At 48.9% G+C, this 13,698-nt stretch overlaps 2 protein-coding genes and 1 long non-coding RNA gene across 4 annotated transcripts in view; 2 read left to right on the top strand and 1 right to left on the bottom strand.

Moving 5' to 3' along the window:
- Positions 1–144: 144 nt before the first annotated feature.
- On the top strand, positions 145–1,525 carry TSTD1 (thiosulfate sulfurtransferase like domain containing 1). Of its 2 annotated transcripts, XM_019713002.2 has the most exons (4): positions 145–284; positions 498–620; positions 1,093–1,255; positions 1,343–1,525. In XM_019713002.2, exons 1-4 carry the CDS (start codon positions 275–277, stop codon positions 1,392–1,394), a joined length of 348 nt encoding a protein of 115 aa, XP_019568561.2. In that variant the 5' UTR covers positions 145–274; the 3' UTR covers positions 1,395–1,525. The 2 variants fall into 2 exon arrangements, with proteins under 2 accessions (XP_019568561.2, XP_019568562.2); XM_019713003.2 differs by lacking the exon at positions 498–620 and having other exon boundaries at positions 192–284.
- The window catches only part of F11R (F11 receptor), a 28,030-nt gene continuing 15,740 nt past the window's right edge, over positions 1,409–13,698 (top strand). The window contains 2 exon segments of the mRNA XM_074322257.1: positions 1,409–1,550; positions 9,831–10,043. Coding sequence (XP_074178358.1) covers positions 1,409–1,550; positions 9,831–10,043 — 355 coding nt within the window.
- On the bottom strand, positions 1,684–6,136 carry LOC141569354 (uncharacterized). The gene is made up of 3 exons (XR_012492896.1): positions 5,848–6,136; positions 3,823–3,926; positions 1,684–2,182 (listed from the first exon to the last, which is right to left on the bottom strand). It is a non-coding gene; the product is annotated as an uncharacterized LOC141569354 (long non-coding RNA).

Below are 13,698 nucleotides of genomic sequence, written 5' to 3'. Positions count from 1 at the left end.
ATGGAGGGGGCACATTGTGCTTTGACCAGTGAGGGTTGGGCCAAGATTCCACCGTGTGCTGCTCCTGTGCTCGTTACTCCGAGTCCTAGTACATGGGCCAGACCAGTGGGTCGTCACAAACGCCAGGATTTCTCTGGTTGGCGAGTGTTAGAGGCACGGCGAACCAGAGCTGCGGGCCGGTGCGGGAGGCTATGCCTTGCTTCCGGTTCCGGTCTGCGGGCGCCCGTGGGCCGGCCAGGCAGCATTCCTGCAGCTGGCGATCGCGGCGCGCACCATGGCTGCAGGTACCTGAGGGAGCCCTGGGGTCGCGTCCTGCCCCGCGCGTGGGGCCCCCCCGGGAGGAGTGTAGTGGGGTGGGGGGCGTGGCTGCGGTCCACAGCTGCCCCTCCCGGTTGGGGTGCCGCGGGGTGGGGGGTACGACCTTGTGGGGCGGCGTGCTGGGTGGGAGCGCCGCGGCAGAGCCCCTCCAGGCATTCGTGCCCCCCCTGCCCCCGCAGCACCCACCGTCTTGCTCCCGGAACTCCGCTCGCTCCTGGCTGCCGGGCGGGCGCGGCTCGTGGACGTGAGATCTCGGGAGGAAGCGGCCGCCGGGACCATCCCCGGGGCACTCAACATTCCGGGTACGGGATTGGGAGGGGGCGCCCGCCACGTGGTGGACCCAGGGGGTCTTAGCTGAGGGGCCTCACGTAGGGTGGTGCGGAGAGGCTCTGCCATCCCTCTCCCCCCAGGCTTCCTGGGGGGAGGCCGATTGGAGGCGGGCCTGGCAGCACAGCCGCCCTTGGTGTCTGAGAGGTGACAGGCGGCGGGGAGGGGCTGCCCCCATTCTCTCCGCCGACTCCCGAGGCTGCGTCACGGAGTCCCGCCTCTCCTCACTCCTCAAAAAGCGGCTTCAGGTCACAGGTGGTTTGGCTGACTCCCAGCGCGGGCGGGCTGCATCCTACCCGTGAGGTTGGGGTTGGTGGCCGCCATGTTGCTTTGGGGGCCCCTCGAGATTTATTCGACCACCAGGACCCAGTCCTTCCAGGCAAAACCTCTGAACCTGAGACCGCCAAACTGCGACTTTCCGTTCTGTCCTCTGACTCTTCCTCCCAGCGTCTGAGTTGGAAAGTGCCCTGCAGATGGAGCCCGCTGCTTTCCAGGCTTTGTACTCCGCTGAGAAGCCGAAGCTGGAGGATGACCATCTCATTTTCTTCTGTCAGATAGGCAAGCGTGGCTTGCAGGCCACCCAGTTGGCCCAGCGCCTTGGATACAGAGGGTATGGGGAGGGTGGCTGCTGGTGGGGAGCAACTGGGGACTGGCTGTGCCCGGCCTGCCCTGCCCTCACCCGGTCCTGTCTCCACAGGGCTCGCAACTATGCCGGGGCCTATAGAGAATGGTTCCAGAAAGGAGGTTAGGTAGGAGGTGGCTTATGGACTGTGAGCCCACCCCCAAGAGACACCGAAATAAACGTGATGAAGAGGCTGACTTGTTGGGTTGGGCCACGCCTGTACACGCAAAAGCATCAAATAAAGAGCATTTCATCAAAGCCCTGGAAGCATCCAACTTGTCAGGTGAGTTGAAAATAGTTCTGATCTTAATCTAGGTCTCACTTTACCCCTGAGTCCTCCTTCCAGCTTCATCTGCTCCCCCACCCTACACACACTAAACAAAAGAAAAAATCCCAGCAGTTTCCTGCGACTACAATTCTCCTTCTACAACAATTGTTTTCAGTCCAGGATGTACATCAGAAAAAAAGAATTGGGCCCCATCCAGATTTGGAATCTTAGGGGTGAGACCTGGGCACCCCCAAGTGAGCCCCTCGAGTGATTCTAATATGTGTCAGGAGCAAGAACCACTGCTGTAGACCGGAGGGCAGCACACTAGGGCCCCTGGCCTCACGGCCACCACCGGTCATTTACATATTGGCTATGGCTGCTTTTGTGCCAACATGGCAGAATACTTGTAACAGACTTTGCATCCTTCAAAACCTGAGCTGTTTACTATCTAGTCCTTTCTGGAAAGTGTGCCTACCCTCGCTCTACACCTCCAGGTCCCCAGTCCCAGCTGTTGGCTGTAGTGGTGGAGGCCATCCCTGTAGATGTGTCAAACACAGGCTGTGCGGGCTCTGCTGTGCCACCAAAAACAGGTCCCAGCTGTCATCAGCACTGTCCTCCGATCCCGCACTGGGCTGAACGAAATATAACTGGGTAAAAATAATGAAAAAGCACATGTTTACTGAGGCAAAATTCAACACTACACGGTACGTGTATGCGTGTAACTTCCCGCTGGCATTGTGACAGTTTGATGCTTATCCTTCCATGCCGTTTAAATATTGTAATGGCAGAGTTCTGACTTCTTAAGTTTGATTTTTTTAAAAAGTGTTATTCCTTTATTTGTGGAAGAGAGAGTGGGGTCAGAGATGGACCCAATTTTCTGATTTTTCAAGTTTCTGAAGACATTCCTTCTGACATTTCCTGCATTTCCTGCACTTCTCTCACCTCCTTTTCCTTCTGCTTCCTTCCCTCCCTCCTTCCCTCCCTTTTTTCCTCTGCCTTCTGGACTGTACCCAGCCCTCGTACATCTTTTCCCTCACAGTCTACGCTGCACAGTCTACACAATCGTCCACTCTTGTCTAATCAGTACATTCCTGTCTTAGCTGGACAGCGTGGGTCTGGAGATAAAGTGAAAAAAGGTGAGAGGCTAGCCCAGGGTCTGATAAATAGTAGGTGTCAGTTACTGTTTTCGTCTCAGAATGCTTGGGAAATTTTCCTGGGGTCTAATTTCCCTCTTTGCGTCTTAACTGTTCTAGTCTTCCCTTTTTCCCTCCTCAAGTATTATAATTTGATTATGTCATTTCTTTAGTTGAGGCATAATTTACTTCTAATAAAAGCACAGTTGTTAAGTGTTCAGTTCATTGAGCTTTGACAATGGTATGCTCACGTGTAACTCCCATCCTAAAGAAGACACTGAAAGCCCCAGAATTTCTCAGGCCCCTCTCCAGTCAGTTACATCTTTAGCCACTTTCTAGGCCACCATTTGCCATCTTCTGTCCCCATAACCTAGTTTCCCAGCTTCTTCCTGCTTGCCAGCCTGTGCTGCGCTTTGTGCAGTTTAGCTGATGGAGGTTCCAGTCCTTTGGTTCCAATCCTGGTAGTAGAGTGAGCTGACCGCTCTCTCTGGCTTGATTATTCTAAGCAGGTTCCTCTTTCTCCCTCATCGTTGGGTCCATAATCTTGACAGGCTGCCCCCACCCATTACCTGGCCCTAGGTGCTCTTTCTGTTTCCACAGAGCTGGCTGTTTCAGCAGGTGAGGCTTAAGAGCCAGTGTCCCAGCTCTGTGACATCCCTGCCTTCTGTCTTCCTTTCCAAACCACAGCACCAAACCTGACGCCCCCACCCCCACCCCCAGGCTCTGCTCCCCGTGTGCCTGTGTCATCATAGCTCCCACATGACATGTTCATGGTTTCTCTCTCAGTCGATTGTGAGCTCTGCAAAGGCAGGAACTGCCCGTGTTTCCTTACGTCTAGTGCCTCAAACACGAGTTCTCAGTAGCTATTTGTGAGCTCGACTAGCCTCCTGACTTTCAGCATCTTCTAATGTAAGCCTTTCTGAAACATCACTGGCTGAGCAATCCTGAAGCAACACTTTGATCTTCTCAGTGCAGATCACTTACAGCAGGTCCTTGTTGCCTAGACACCCCAGCATATACCTGTGCCTGCCCTGTTATGTAACCTGTCGTCTGGACCCAGGGTCACCCTGCCTTTCCAAACTTATCTTCCATCAGCTGGCTTCTCTCGTGGCCCAAGTAAACTCCACTCCTCCCTGACCCTGGCTTTGACTCACCTTTGCCCCATTTGTGAAGCTTCCGGTCTCTTATGAAACACTCTGAATTCCCCAAGAATTAGAAGAATTGTTTGGCAGGACACTTGCTGTCGTCATCCAGAGGGCTTTTAAAATGAAGGAGAAGGGAGAAAAATAACCAGATAAATGATAATACTGAATTCCATGAAGGACACAGGAGAAACAGGAGAGCAGTGAGGCAGGTACACACCTGTCTGTAACTTGTGTGACTCCGCCCCTCTAGCTGAGCTCTTTACGGGGAGAAGCTGTTCACTTTATTTACTTTTGGCCAACAATTAAACCAGAACCCAGCACATAGGCGGTATTCAACAGATGTTGAAGTTTTACTCAGGTGTTTAGGGAGGAAAATGCAAAGGACGAAAGTTGGGAATGATACTCACGAATGGTAGCATGATATTATGTAAAGAGAGAAGGCCGTGAATCAGAGTTCCGAGTTCCAGTTCTGACTCAGTGCTACTTAGTGGTCACTGCAAGTTACTATTTTAAACTATTCCAACTCTCCCTTTTCTTACCTGTAAAATGGGAGTTAAAAGACTTATCTCTTTGGATTGGTGTAAAAGCTTCCTGGGATAACATGTAAAGTACATGCCATATAAAACGTGGTTTTGGAGATGTGCCTACAAGAATGAATAATAAACACTATGCTAAATAGCATAGATATTTTGAAACATGATGGAAGGGAGCTTGTGACAGGCAGTGGAAAAGGATGTCGTATTAAAAAGGAAAATATGTTTCATAGAAGAGTCAGTCATAAGTGTGCAGCTTGATGAATTTTTACCTTGTGGCCCTGTTTTATCACCACTGTGGTCAGAACACATGTGCTGTATGACTTGAATGATTTAAACTGTTGAGTGTTGCTTTGTGGCCAAGTGTCTGATCAATTTTTATAAATGTTTCATGAACACTTGAAAAGAGGGTGTATTCTGCAGTCTTGGGGTACAGTGTTTATGTATGTCAGTTAGTTACAGTTTATTATGTTGTTCAAATCTATTACCTCTTTAAAATTTTTCTGTCTGCCTGTTGTATCAGCTGCTTACAAAGGTATGTTTAAATCTCTCAGTGTGATTGGGATTTGTCTATTTCTGCTTTTAGTTTTGTCCGTTTTATTTTATGTACTTGGAGACTATGCTATCAGACTGTACAAATTTAGAACTGTTATGCTTCCTCCTGAATGGATCCTTTTTTCATTACATCCGTCTTTAGCTCTGGTGAGGCTTCCCACCTTAAAGTCTGTTTTGTTTGCTCTTAGTACAGCACCAGCTTCATTTGGTTAGTGTTTACGTGGGAGTAATAGACCATGTCTTCTGAAATTCATATGAACCAAAGAAGAGCTAAGCACAGTTACACAATAAGTGGGATATAGGAAAGCAGATTTTTAAAATTTAAAGAAATATAAGAGATTCTAAAGAGAATGAGAGAAGGAAGTTGAAAGTCCTCAGAAACTATACTTGATAGTATTTCCCAGTGGGAATCCCTTCCAGCTCATCCATTCTACCAGTCTTCTCTTTTCTAATCCTATTCCTCAAGCAAGTCCTCCAATTAACTGACCTGAACGGCATTTTGTTATTTACTATTTTACTCCTAATCCGGTCGTGGATTCCATGAAGGTTCCTCACTGCCAAACCTGGAATAAACTTACCATGAAAGTTCAAGACTATATGAAGAAAATGTTCAAACACAGAGAAAAGATCTTAAAAAAAGACACAAAAGAAAAGACTTAAAAGGTTCTTGGGTAGGAAGACTTGGCCTCATAAAGGTATCAGTTTACTTGAAATTAAGAATAGCTAGAAAAAGAAAGCAAACGAAGAACCAAGAAAAGCTAGAAAAAGGATGGTGATGAGGGGAGCAAGCCCTACCATTTATTAAAATATATATTAAATCCTTAGTAATGAAAACAACGCGTGCGGATAGATAGATAGGCTCTATACCCCATACCACATACCAAAATAAATTTCAAATGGATCAAAGATTTAAAAATAGAAACCATCAATAAGAGTTCTTTCATACTGTATTGCATATTTAAAAGTTGTTAAGAGAGTAGATCTTGAAAGTCTTCATCCTGGGGTGGCCGATTAGCTCAGTTGGTTGGAGTGTGGTGCTAACAACACCAAGGTCGCCGGTTTGATCCCCACATGGGCCACTGTGAGCCGCACCCTCCTTAAAAAGAAAAAAAAAGTCTTCATCCTAAGAAAAAATAATTTGTAAGTACGTATGGTAACAGATGTTAACTCGACTTAACTATGGTTATCACTTTGCAATGTATACAAATACCAAATCATTATGTTGTACACCTGAAACTAACAATGCTATAGGTCAATTATACCTCAACTTAAAAAATAATTAAAAACACACACACAAAACAATTCTTTCATTATCTTCCAGTGGGGAAGTTATTTCCATTCAGACCTGTATGACTGGCCTCTCTTTAATCATGTCCAAAGTCTCTGTTGGGCACGTAACACTGTTCACCAGCCCTAACATGTACGTGTCCCTAGTGTGTTCAGTTTCTTCTGCACTTCTCCCCGCTCCAGATCTAACGTCCATTTCCTCTGCATTCTCAGCTTATGACTTTCCCTCAGACTCCACTGAGAACAGAAGAAATCAGACTGAGTTTCCACCATCTTCGCCACTGCACCACATACTTGACTCTTGTGGTACATGGTTGTCTCTGCTCCCTTGTAACCCTCATCTTGAGCTCTGGATCCCATCTTCTCCGTCCTCTGGAACTTGGTACTGCAGCTATCCCCTCTGCTTCACACAGCGTTAACTTTTTCCGCTCTACTGGTTCATTGCCATTCGCATACAAGCATTTCCACGTAAACAAAATCCCTATTCTGTCTGCATCCAACACCCCTCCAGCTACTTCATCTTTTCTCTGTTGTTCTTCTCAGCAGAATCTCGATTGAACTGTCTATACTAACAGCCTTTATCTCCTCAATTTACACTCCCTCCTTAGCCTGCTCCGTACAGGTTTTGTTGCCCTCCCCAGTATCCCACGGAAACTTCTTTCGAGGTGACACATGTGACACAGTTAGGTGACTCTCAGGAGGGGAGAGCCTTTGCCCTAGTTGCCTCTCTTCAGTGGAGGCAGTTCCCAAAGAGGCCAATACGTGGGGGATACACCCCTCCTTCCTGAAGGGGAGTCTGGGTAGCATCTCACGGCATCCACATGCACAAAACCCTGTGTTCCAAAAAGGATGCAACAACTGTATTAGACCGTATGTCTAGTTGTGGCTAAGGGGAAATTGAACAGCAGAGTCAGGTGAAGACAGGATGAAGTCAGGACTTAATCTGCAAATGTGGATTCAGTCTTCCTTGAGACCAAAGTAAAGTGACCAATAGGATCGGTTGTAAAATTCAAGGTATCCATGACACACATATGACAGAGGTCCAGCGTTTCTCCCCATGACGGAACATCGGGGAGGGAGTACTGTCATTGTGCCATGGCACCTCGGCCAGAGGTCACTTCAGGATTGTTTTCAACTCCGTCCTCGTTCAGTATCTTTATTAACCTATTGGATTTGACACAGAGAGCATGTTTATGGAACTTGCATGTAACACAAATTCAGGTGCAACTGCTAATATATTGGATGACAGAGTCAAGGTTTATGTTTAATAATCTCAGAGTTTTCTACTTTGCAGACAAACTCTCCAGTTTGATGTTTACAAAATCTGTTCTTTTTAAAAAAAAGATTACGTAAAACAAATGTCAATGACAATGAAATTTAAAATTTTATTATTTATTTAAACAACTTTATGGGAGAAGGAAATGGGTGAATGTCAAATGATTTGCATGCTCCACAATTACCTTCATGCTTTGTAAATGGGCACACAGCTGTTTCACACAGAAATAACTGGGATGCATACAATTTGTATTTACTCTCTTTCATTTAATAGTAATCATTAACATTATTTCACGTCTACTTTTCTTTATATTAATATTTCATTTTCAAAACAAGAAATAAGAAGTTGAATAGGGATACATGCAAAACAACCTTTGATCAAGAAAGAACTGCCCAAATATAGGACGCGAGACCTGATTTAATAGTAGTCCGAGTGAAAGTAAAAGGTCGTGGGTTTTAGTTTGCTACAAATTGACTACAATTCAATAGTGTCATTTGGCTATTACATCTGCAAATACATTCTTACATTGTAAGAGTGATGAAAATAGCTACCGTTTCAGTATTTAAAATATACCTGGCCCCATGCTTAACTTATTATCCTTGTTTTGCTATAAGGTGAGTGATACCACTATTACCATGACTACCTTGGATGCAGAAAGTTTCAGAGAGATGTGCGCTGGCTAACGACAGACCAATAGCTAGAAATTGAGGATCTGGGTGTGAACCAAGATCTGTCCATCCCATGGAGAGGTGGTTTCTCCAGTGCCCGGTTCAGACCTTGGTCAGTAACAAACACAGGATGATCCAGCAGAGGGACACTAATAGGGATGGGGGTGGGGAGGCTGGTGAACACGTACCATAAGAAGACTCTTTGAAGGCTATAAAGACGTTTAGCTTGGAAAAGGAAAGACTTACAAAGCTCATAATACGTGTCTGAAAATACTTAAAGGAAGGGCTGCCATTGGCAAAGAATAATTAGATATTTTGTGAACTCTAGAGAGCAGTGGCTGGAAGTTACCAGGAGGCAGATTCCAATTTGTTGAAAGGATATTTTAACAATTAACAGGTGTACTAAAAGCAGAGTGGTCCGTCTTGAGAATATTTAGAAGAGTTTAAGCAGTATTGTATAAACTCTTGGTGGTTGTATGGGTCCTCCTGTGTAGTGTGAGAGGAAGACCTAAATGACCTCTAAAATGACCCTTGCATCTAAAGACTTCGCTCAGTCTCAGAGTTCCTTTAAAGCCCTGCATAAGCTCCCCCACCTGCAAGGTTCCTCTGCCGGTCACAGCCCAGTCACTGGTCCCTTCTCAAGCTCGTCCCTCTTCGCCTCTTCATTCTCATACTTACCTTTGTGTCTATGTGCCTCCCTTTGAGGGTAAAGAACAGAGCTTTGCACATGGTAGGCACCCAAATGTTTGTTTCGATTTACTAATATGAAGTTTCTCCTCCGGTTATTGTTTCCTGTATTTCTCCTAGAAGTAGACTGTAAGCCATTTGAAGCCAGGGATGGCGGTTAGTATTTGTTTGTATTCCCCTACAGCACCCAGCAGGTGCTTGATTGATAAACATTGCTTAAAGTACGGCAGAACCAGAAGTGGATCTTGGCCCAAGATACGTGAACCAAGGAATGAAAACAAAGAGAGAAGGAGCAGAAGGTCAAGGAATACCACTGTTTTGTATAAAAGTATGAACTTTTTATGTGCAGTGAGAGAATGCTCAGGAAGTTTCCCACAGGTAACCTGGGTGCACAAAGATCAGGTAAAATTAAATCATTGTAAAGTAGAAACTACAAACAGTAAAGGTGTTGAACATGCGTTTCATTTAAAAATGACGTAACAATATATTAACAGAAAGGTTTGGTATCAACATAGTCTATAGAAAGAGGGGGTTAGTCAGCACCCAACCATTAGTCACTGTGCAGAGAATTCTGAAACAGGGCTCTTGTGACAGATCGCACACGTTAAAGGACATAGTCATAGTGATACTCACAGAGCATCTGCATGTCAATTTGTGTTATGTGCTGTACTTACGCTTAAATTCCTTGAGCCACGTAATTCTCCTTTCCCCGGTTTCTCTCCCGCCCTCTCCTTTCCTTCCCTCCTCTCAGCGCAGGCCCTCTCAAAGCTTGTGAATGCTGCCAGTGGGGTCGACAGATGAACACGGTTTTGGGTTGTAGCATTGTGCTCTTCTCTCCTGGTCCTCGCCCCCCACCCCTCGCACATTAATGAGGTTTTCATTTGATAAAGGACGCGCCCAAGGCTTCTCCAGCACCCAGTAACTTACAGCCAAACAAACATCAAACAACAAAACCAGGCCGGTCTCCGCGGGGTGCGCAACACGACCGCCTTCCCTACCTCCCCCTTCCAGGTATCCCCCTACTGCAGCTCCAACCCAACCCCCAGCCAGTCCAAGAGACCCTACTTCGGAAACGCCGCCCAATCAGGGTGTGCTCACCTGCAGAAGCTGAGGAGTCGGTCTCCTTTGGCGACTGTTTTCCAGCCAATCAGAGGCGCCTCGGGCTTGAAAAGACGCCCCCCAGCCTCACGGGGAGAATGGTGGGCGGAACTGCACCTGGCGGCGGTGAGTCACTCAGAGGATCGGCGGCTGCCTCCTCCAATCGGAGTGCGCAGGGGCGGGGCGCCGGCCAATCGAGCGCGGAGGGCGGGCCGGCGGGCTCAACCTGGGCCGGAGCTCCGTCCGCGCGGCTGTGCGCGAAGCTGGGTCTGTCCCAGGGCTCCGGCGGCCTCTCTCGCGTCGGGATCCTGGTCGTCATGGGGACAAAGGCGAAAGTCGGGAGGGAACAGTCGCTTCTCTTCACGTCGGTGATCCTGTGTAAGTTCCCGGAGTTTCGGGAGGAATCGGTGGGTCGGGCCCCTCCCGCGGAGGGGAGGAGTCCAGAAACCTGCCCGCCGCGCCCTCCGGTCCCGCTCCGCTCCCCGCCCCCACCCGGCGGCTGTGCCCGCTCCCGGGGCTCCCGGGCCAGGGAGCGGCGGGGTCCGCAGGCGCACACAGCGCGGGGCGCTGGTTCCACTTCCCCGCGCTCACCCTGGGATGGACAGTGGGCGCGAGGGCCCTGCCCACGGTCACGCGGCCGCGCACCTGGGAAGGGTCGCCTCCCTAGACCACCCAGCCACCGGGCCCAGCAGCCCAAGAGCAGCCACCAGCCTGTCACCGCCGACTCCCGGGGCCCCTGGAAGCCCTGCTCCTTCAGGGGCTCCAGAGAAGCTGATGGAGGCGGGCGGGGGGTTCTTTCCCCGGCTGTTGCCCCGCACCCCGCGTCTTTGCGGGGCGGCGGCTGCCCTGGGAAAAGTGGCTGGGTGCAAAGTCTGAAGAGGAAATACAGCTGAAATCTGAAATTGCTCAGAAAACGGCATTCATTGTTCCTTTCGGGGATAACCGAGTCCTTAATAAACGGTGTTGAGTGACCGGCTGGTCCGGGCGCGGTCTTTGGCTGGATCCTCCTCGGAGCCAGTCGGAGCCTCCGTGAGTCGCTGGCCTGCCGGGACCTGCCCGTCCCGGGTGCGGGTGCCCCCGGCGGCGGCCTGTGTCCGCACCTGCCGCGTGTCCGTCGTCTGCTCCCTGAGTGTCCTGCCCACGCTTCTGTGTGTCCTTGTGTCAGTCAGTCTGCGGTCGGTGTGAATCTCTGATTTTCCCTCAGGGTCCATGTGATAGGAAATGATCAAATACCGTCGATATCGCCAGTTCTAAGGCCATTCATTTTGCTCAGTTCTGAAGGGTGGAGACAGGGTTCCTGCCCTAGACAGATGGACTGACTACTTTGTCACAAACATTTGTCCGTTGTCACAAAAACAAGCCTTTGGGTTGGACTGGACTAGAGGCGAGCCTAATGGTCTCCCCATTGTGCGGATAAGGAAACAGCTCCAAAGAAAGGAAATGACTTTTCCAGACTGACAACAAAGGTCTCCTGACTGCTTTTGCCTTTTTATCTTCAGTTTCCATTGTCTGCCTACCCCACCTTTTTACTTCTGCCTGGATCTCAGGACTGTTGGTGACTCCATGGTTGTTGTTGGCTGTGTGTGGTACTCAGTACTGAAGACTGCCGGTTCTGTACTGTGCCTCCTGCCCCCAAACCTATGAGCTGCTGTTTTCCTCGCCAGTGACTCTGTTTGCACTGTATTTGTCATGCTTGTAATCTTCCTGGAGCTGTGTCCCCCCCTTTTTCCTTTCCTTTCCTTCCTCCTAACTTTCTGTATCACATAATAGTCACACTGGCTCTGAGAGAGTTGTGACAGCACCATTCTGAGATTGGGTCTGTTCAGGGAATCAGAAAACGGGTTCGGAGGCCGTCCCAGGTGACCCTGCATCAGCTTGACAGGACAGTGGGCCCAGGGAAGTCACATGTCCGGGGCTGGAGGAAACAACCCTGTAACATTTAAATCAGGCTGGACTTCGTCCTGTAATCCAATCCCCACCTCGCTTTCTTCTTTAAGTTCCCTCCTTAATTTCAAATGCATTAAAGAAGCTGCAAAACTTTTATGCCTGGGGAGCATTTGAGGTCTCGCTTCTGGCATATGTCATCAGTTTGGCTGAAATAAACATGTAAAAATTCTCTAAGTAAATAAATAAATAATCAGGCTAGCCCTGGGTAGAGTGATTTGATTAGTACACTGAGGATGGAAATAGGAGCCAGGCCACCCGCCTGGGGTCTGGCTTGGCTCTGCCTTATCCGTGATCTTAGGCCAGTAGCTCCGTCTTTTCGTCTGTAAAACAGGAGCAGTGACACTTGTCCTAACCCTGTCCTGACGATTTAACGGCATCATGGCTATATTACGTACACATGAAGGCATCACTGGGCAGCTGTGATCCCCTCTGGATTCTGTAAGGATGGAAGAATCTGTCCCTCGGAAAGTAGGTCAAAGAAAGCAGGGAGAGATCTTGATAGATCCCCAATGGCAAAAGTTAAAAAAGTAGGGGCTCGCTCTTGAGTGTCTAGTCTGTCCTGTAACCCCTGGGACGTCAGAAGTATGTACAGACGCCTGCGTGTTCTCCCTCCTCCCTCCCGGGCTGCTGCTGCTCAGTGTGGGCCTGCTGTCTGAGGAAGAAGACAGGGCAAGACGTGACTGACAATTAAGCAAAGGCCCAACCCCATCCTGGGAACCTAGAGGAGAGGGTGGTCTGAGCCTGCTGGGCAGGGATTGGCAGGGATCGGAGACTAAACTCAGGGAGAACAGGGCTTGAGAGAACATCTGCTGACGAGAGCACCAGTCCCCTCTCCCTAGAGAGCCTATGCTTAAACAAGTCTCCAGCTGTCTCCCAGGCAGTGAATAGGCATTTCTGCTTAGCAGAGAGGCATGTGAATAGGACAGGGGAGAAAAGGGAACCTAGTTTGGAATGCTGGTCGTTGCCCCGCCCACCCTTACTGGATGTAGCCTCCCACCGGAGGCCATCCAGGGTGGAGGGACGGCCCAGGTTGGGCCATATGTGAACCCTGCTGTTCCTGCTGATGTGCTTTCTAGCTCTGCTGCAGCAGGGTCAGCTTGTCCCCAGAGGTGTGACTCCGGGGTCATCCCGCCTTTCCTCTCCCTCCCTCTCCCCCAGTTGAATTTACTCCCAGGAAAGAATTGTTTCCTTGAAACCAGAAACTAGAAAAACCAGACACTAGAAACAGGCCACAGCCAGAACTGGGAAGTGAGTGGCAGTGGAATTCCAGGGCCTGCGTTCTGCCCCTCCTGTACGCTCACTGGGTGATGTCTCTCTCCAGTCTACCCACCTTGCTCTGCGACCTCTGGCCTCGTTTTGCTTTGGGTTAGAGCTGCTGTAATTTCTTTTTTAAAGCTTACTGAATTAGAATAGGCTCATACATTGATGTGGTTTGAGAATCAAAGTGATATTAAAGGCGTGGGGGTGTCTCCTGTTCACCCCACCCCCCATAGTCTCTCATGTAGCTTTCAGTGTTTTGCTATTTGTTACCCAGACACAAGTATGTACCAACATACAGTTTTTTCTTCTCCCTCTTTTGCACAGAAAGAGGCTCCTGTTACATGCTTCATCTTGTTTATGTCACTTCATGTTCCCTGGAGAGCTTTTCACGTTGGTGTTTCAGGTGTTGTGGTCTTGGCCATTAGGGGGGCCCCTACCTGCCCCCCAAAGTCAGCGTGGTCAAGGGGCGCCTGTTCTGTGGACACAGACACGGCAGACAGCCATGCTCGGCGATAGATTTAAAAGCTGCACATTTTATGTGCTAGATTACAAAATAATGGAGCTTGTTTTTCAC

This window comes from Rhinolophus sinicus, linkage group LG17 (genome assembly GCF_036562045.2).
Source record: "Rhinolophus sinicus isolate RSC01 linkage group LG17, ASM3656204v1, whole genome shotgun sequence".
NCBI classification, from domain to species: domain Eukaryota; kingdom Metazoa; phylum Chordata; class Mammalia; order Chiroptera; family Rhinolophidae; genus Rhinolophus; species Rhinolophus sinicus.
This window is presented reverse-complemented; position numbering and strand designations above follow the sequence as displayed.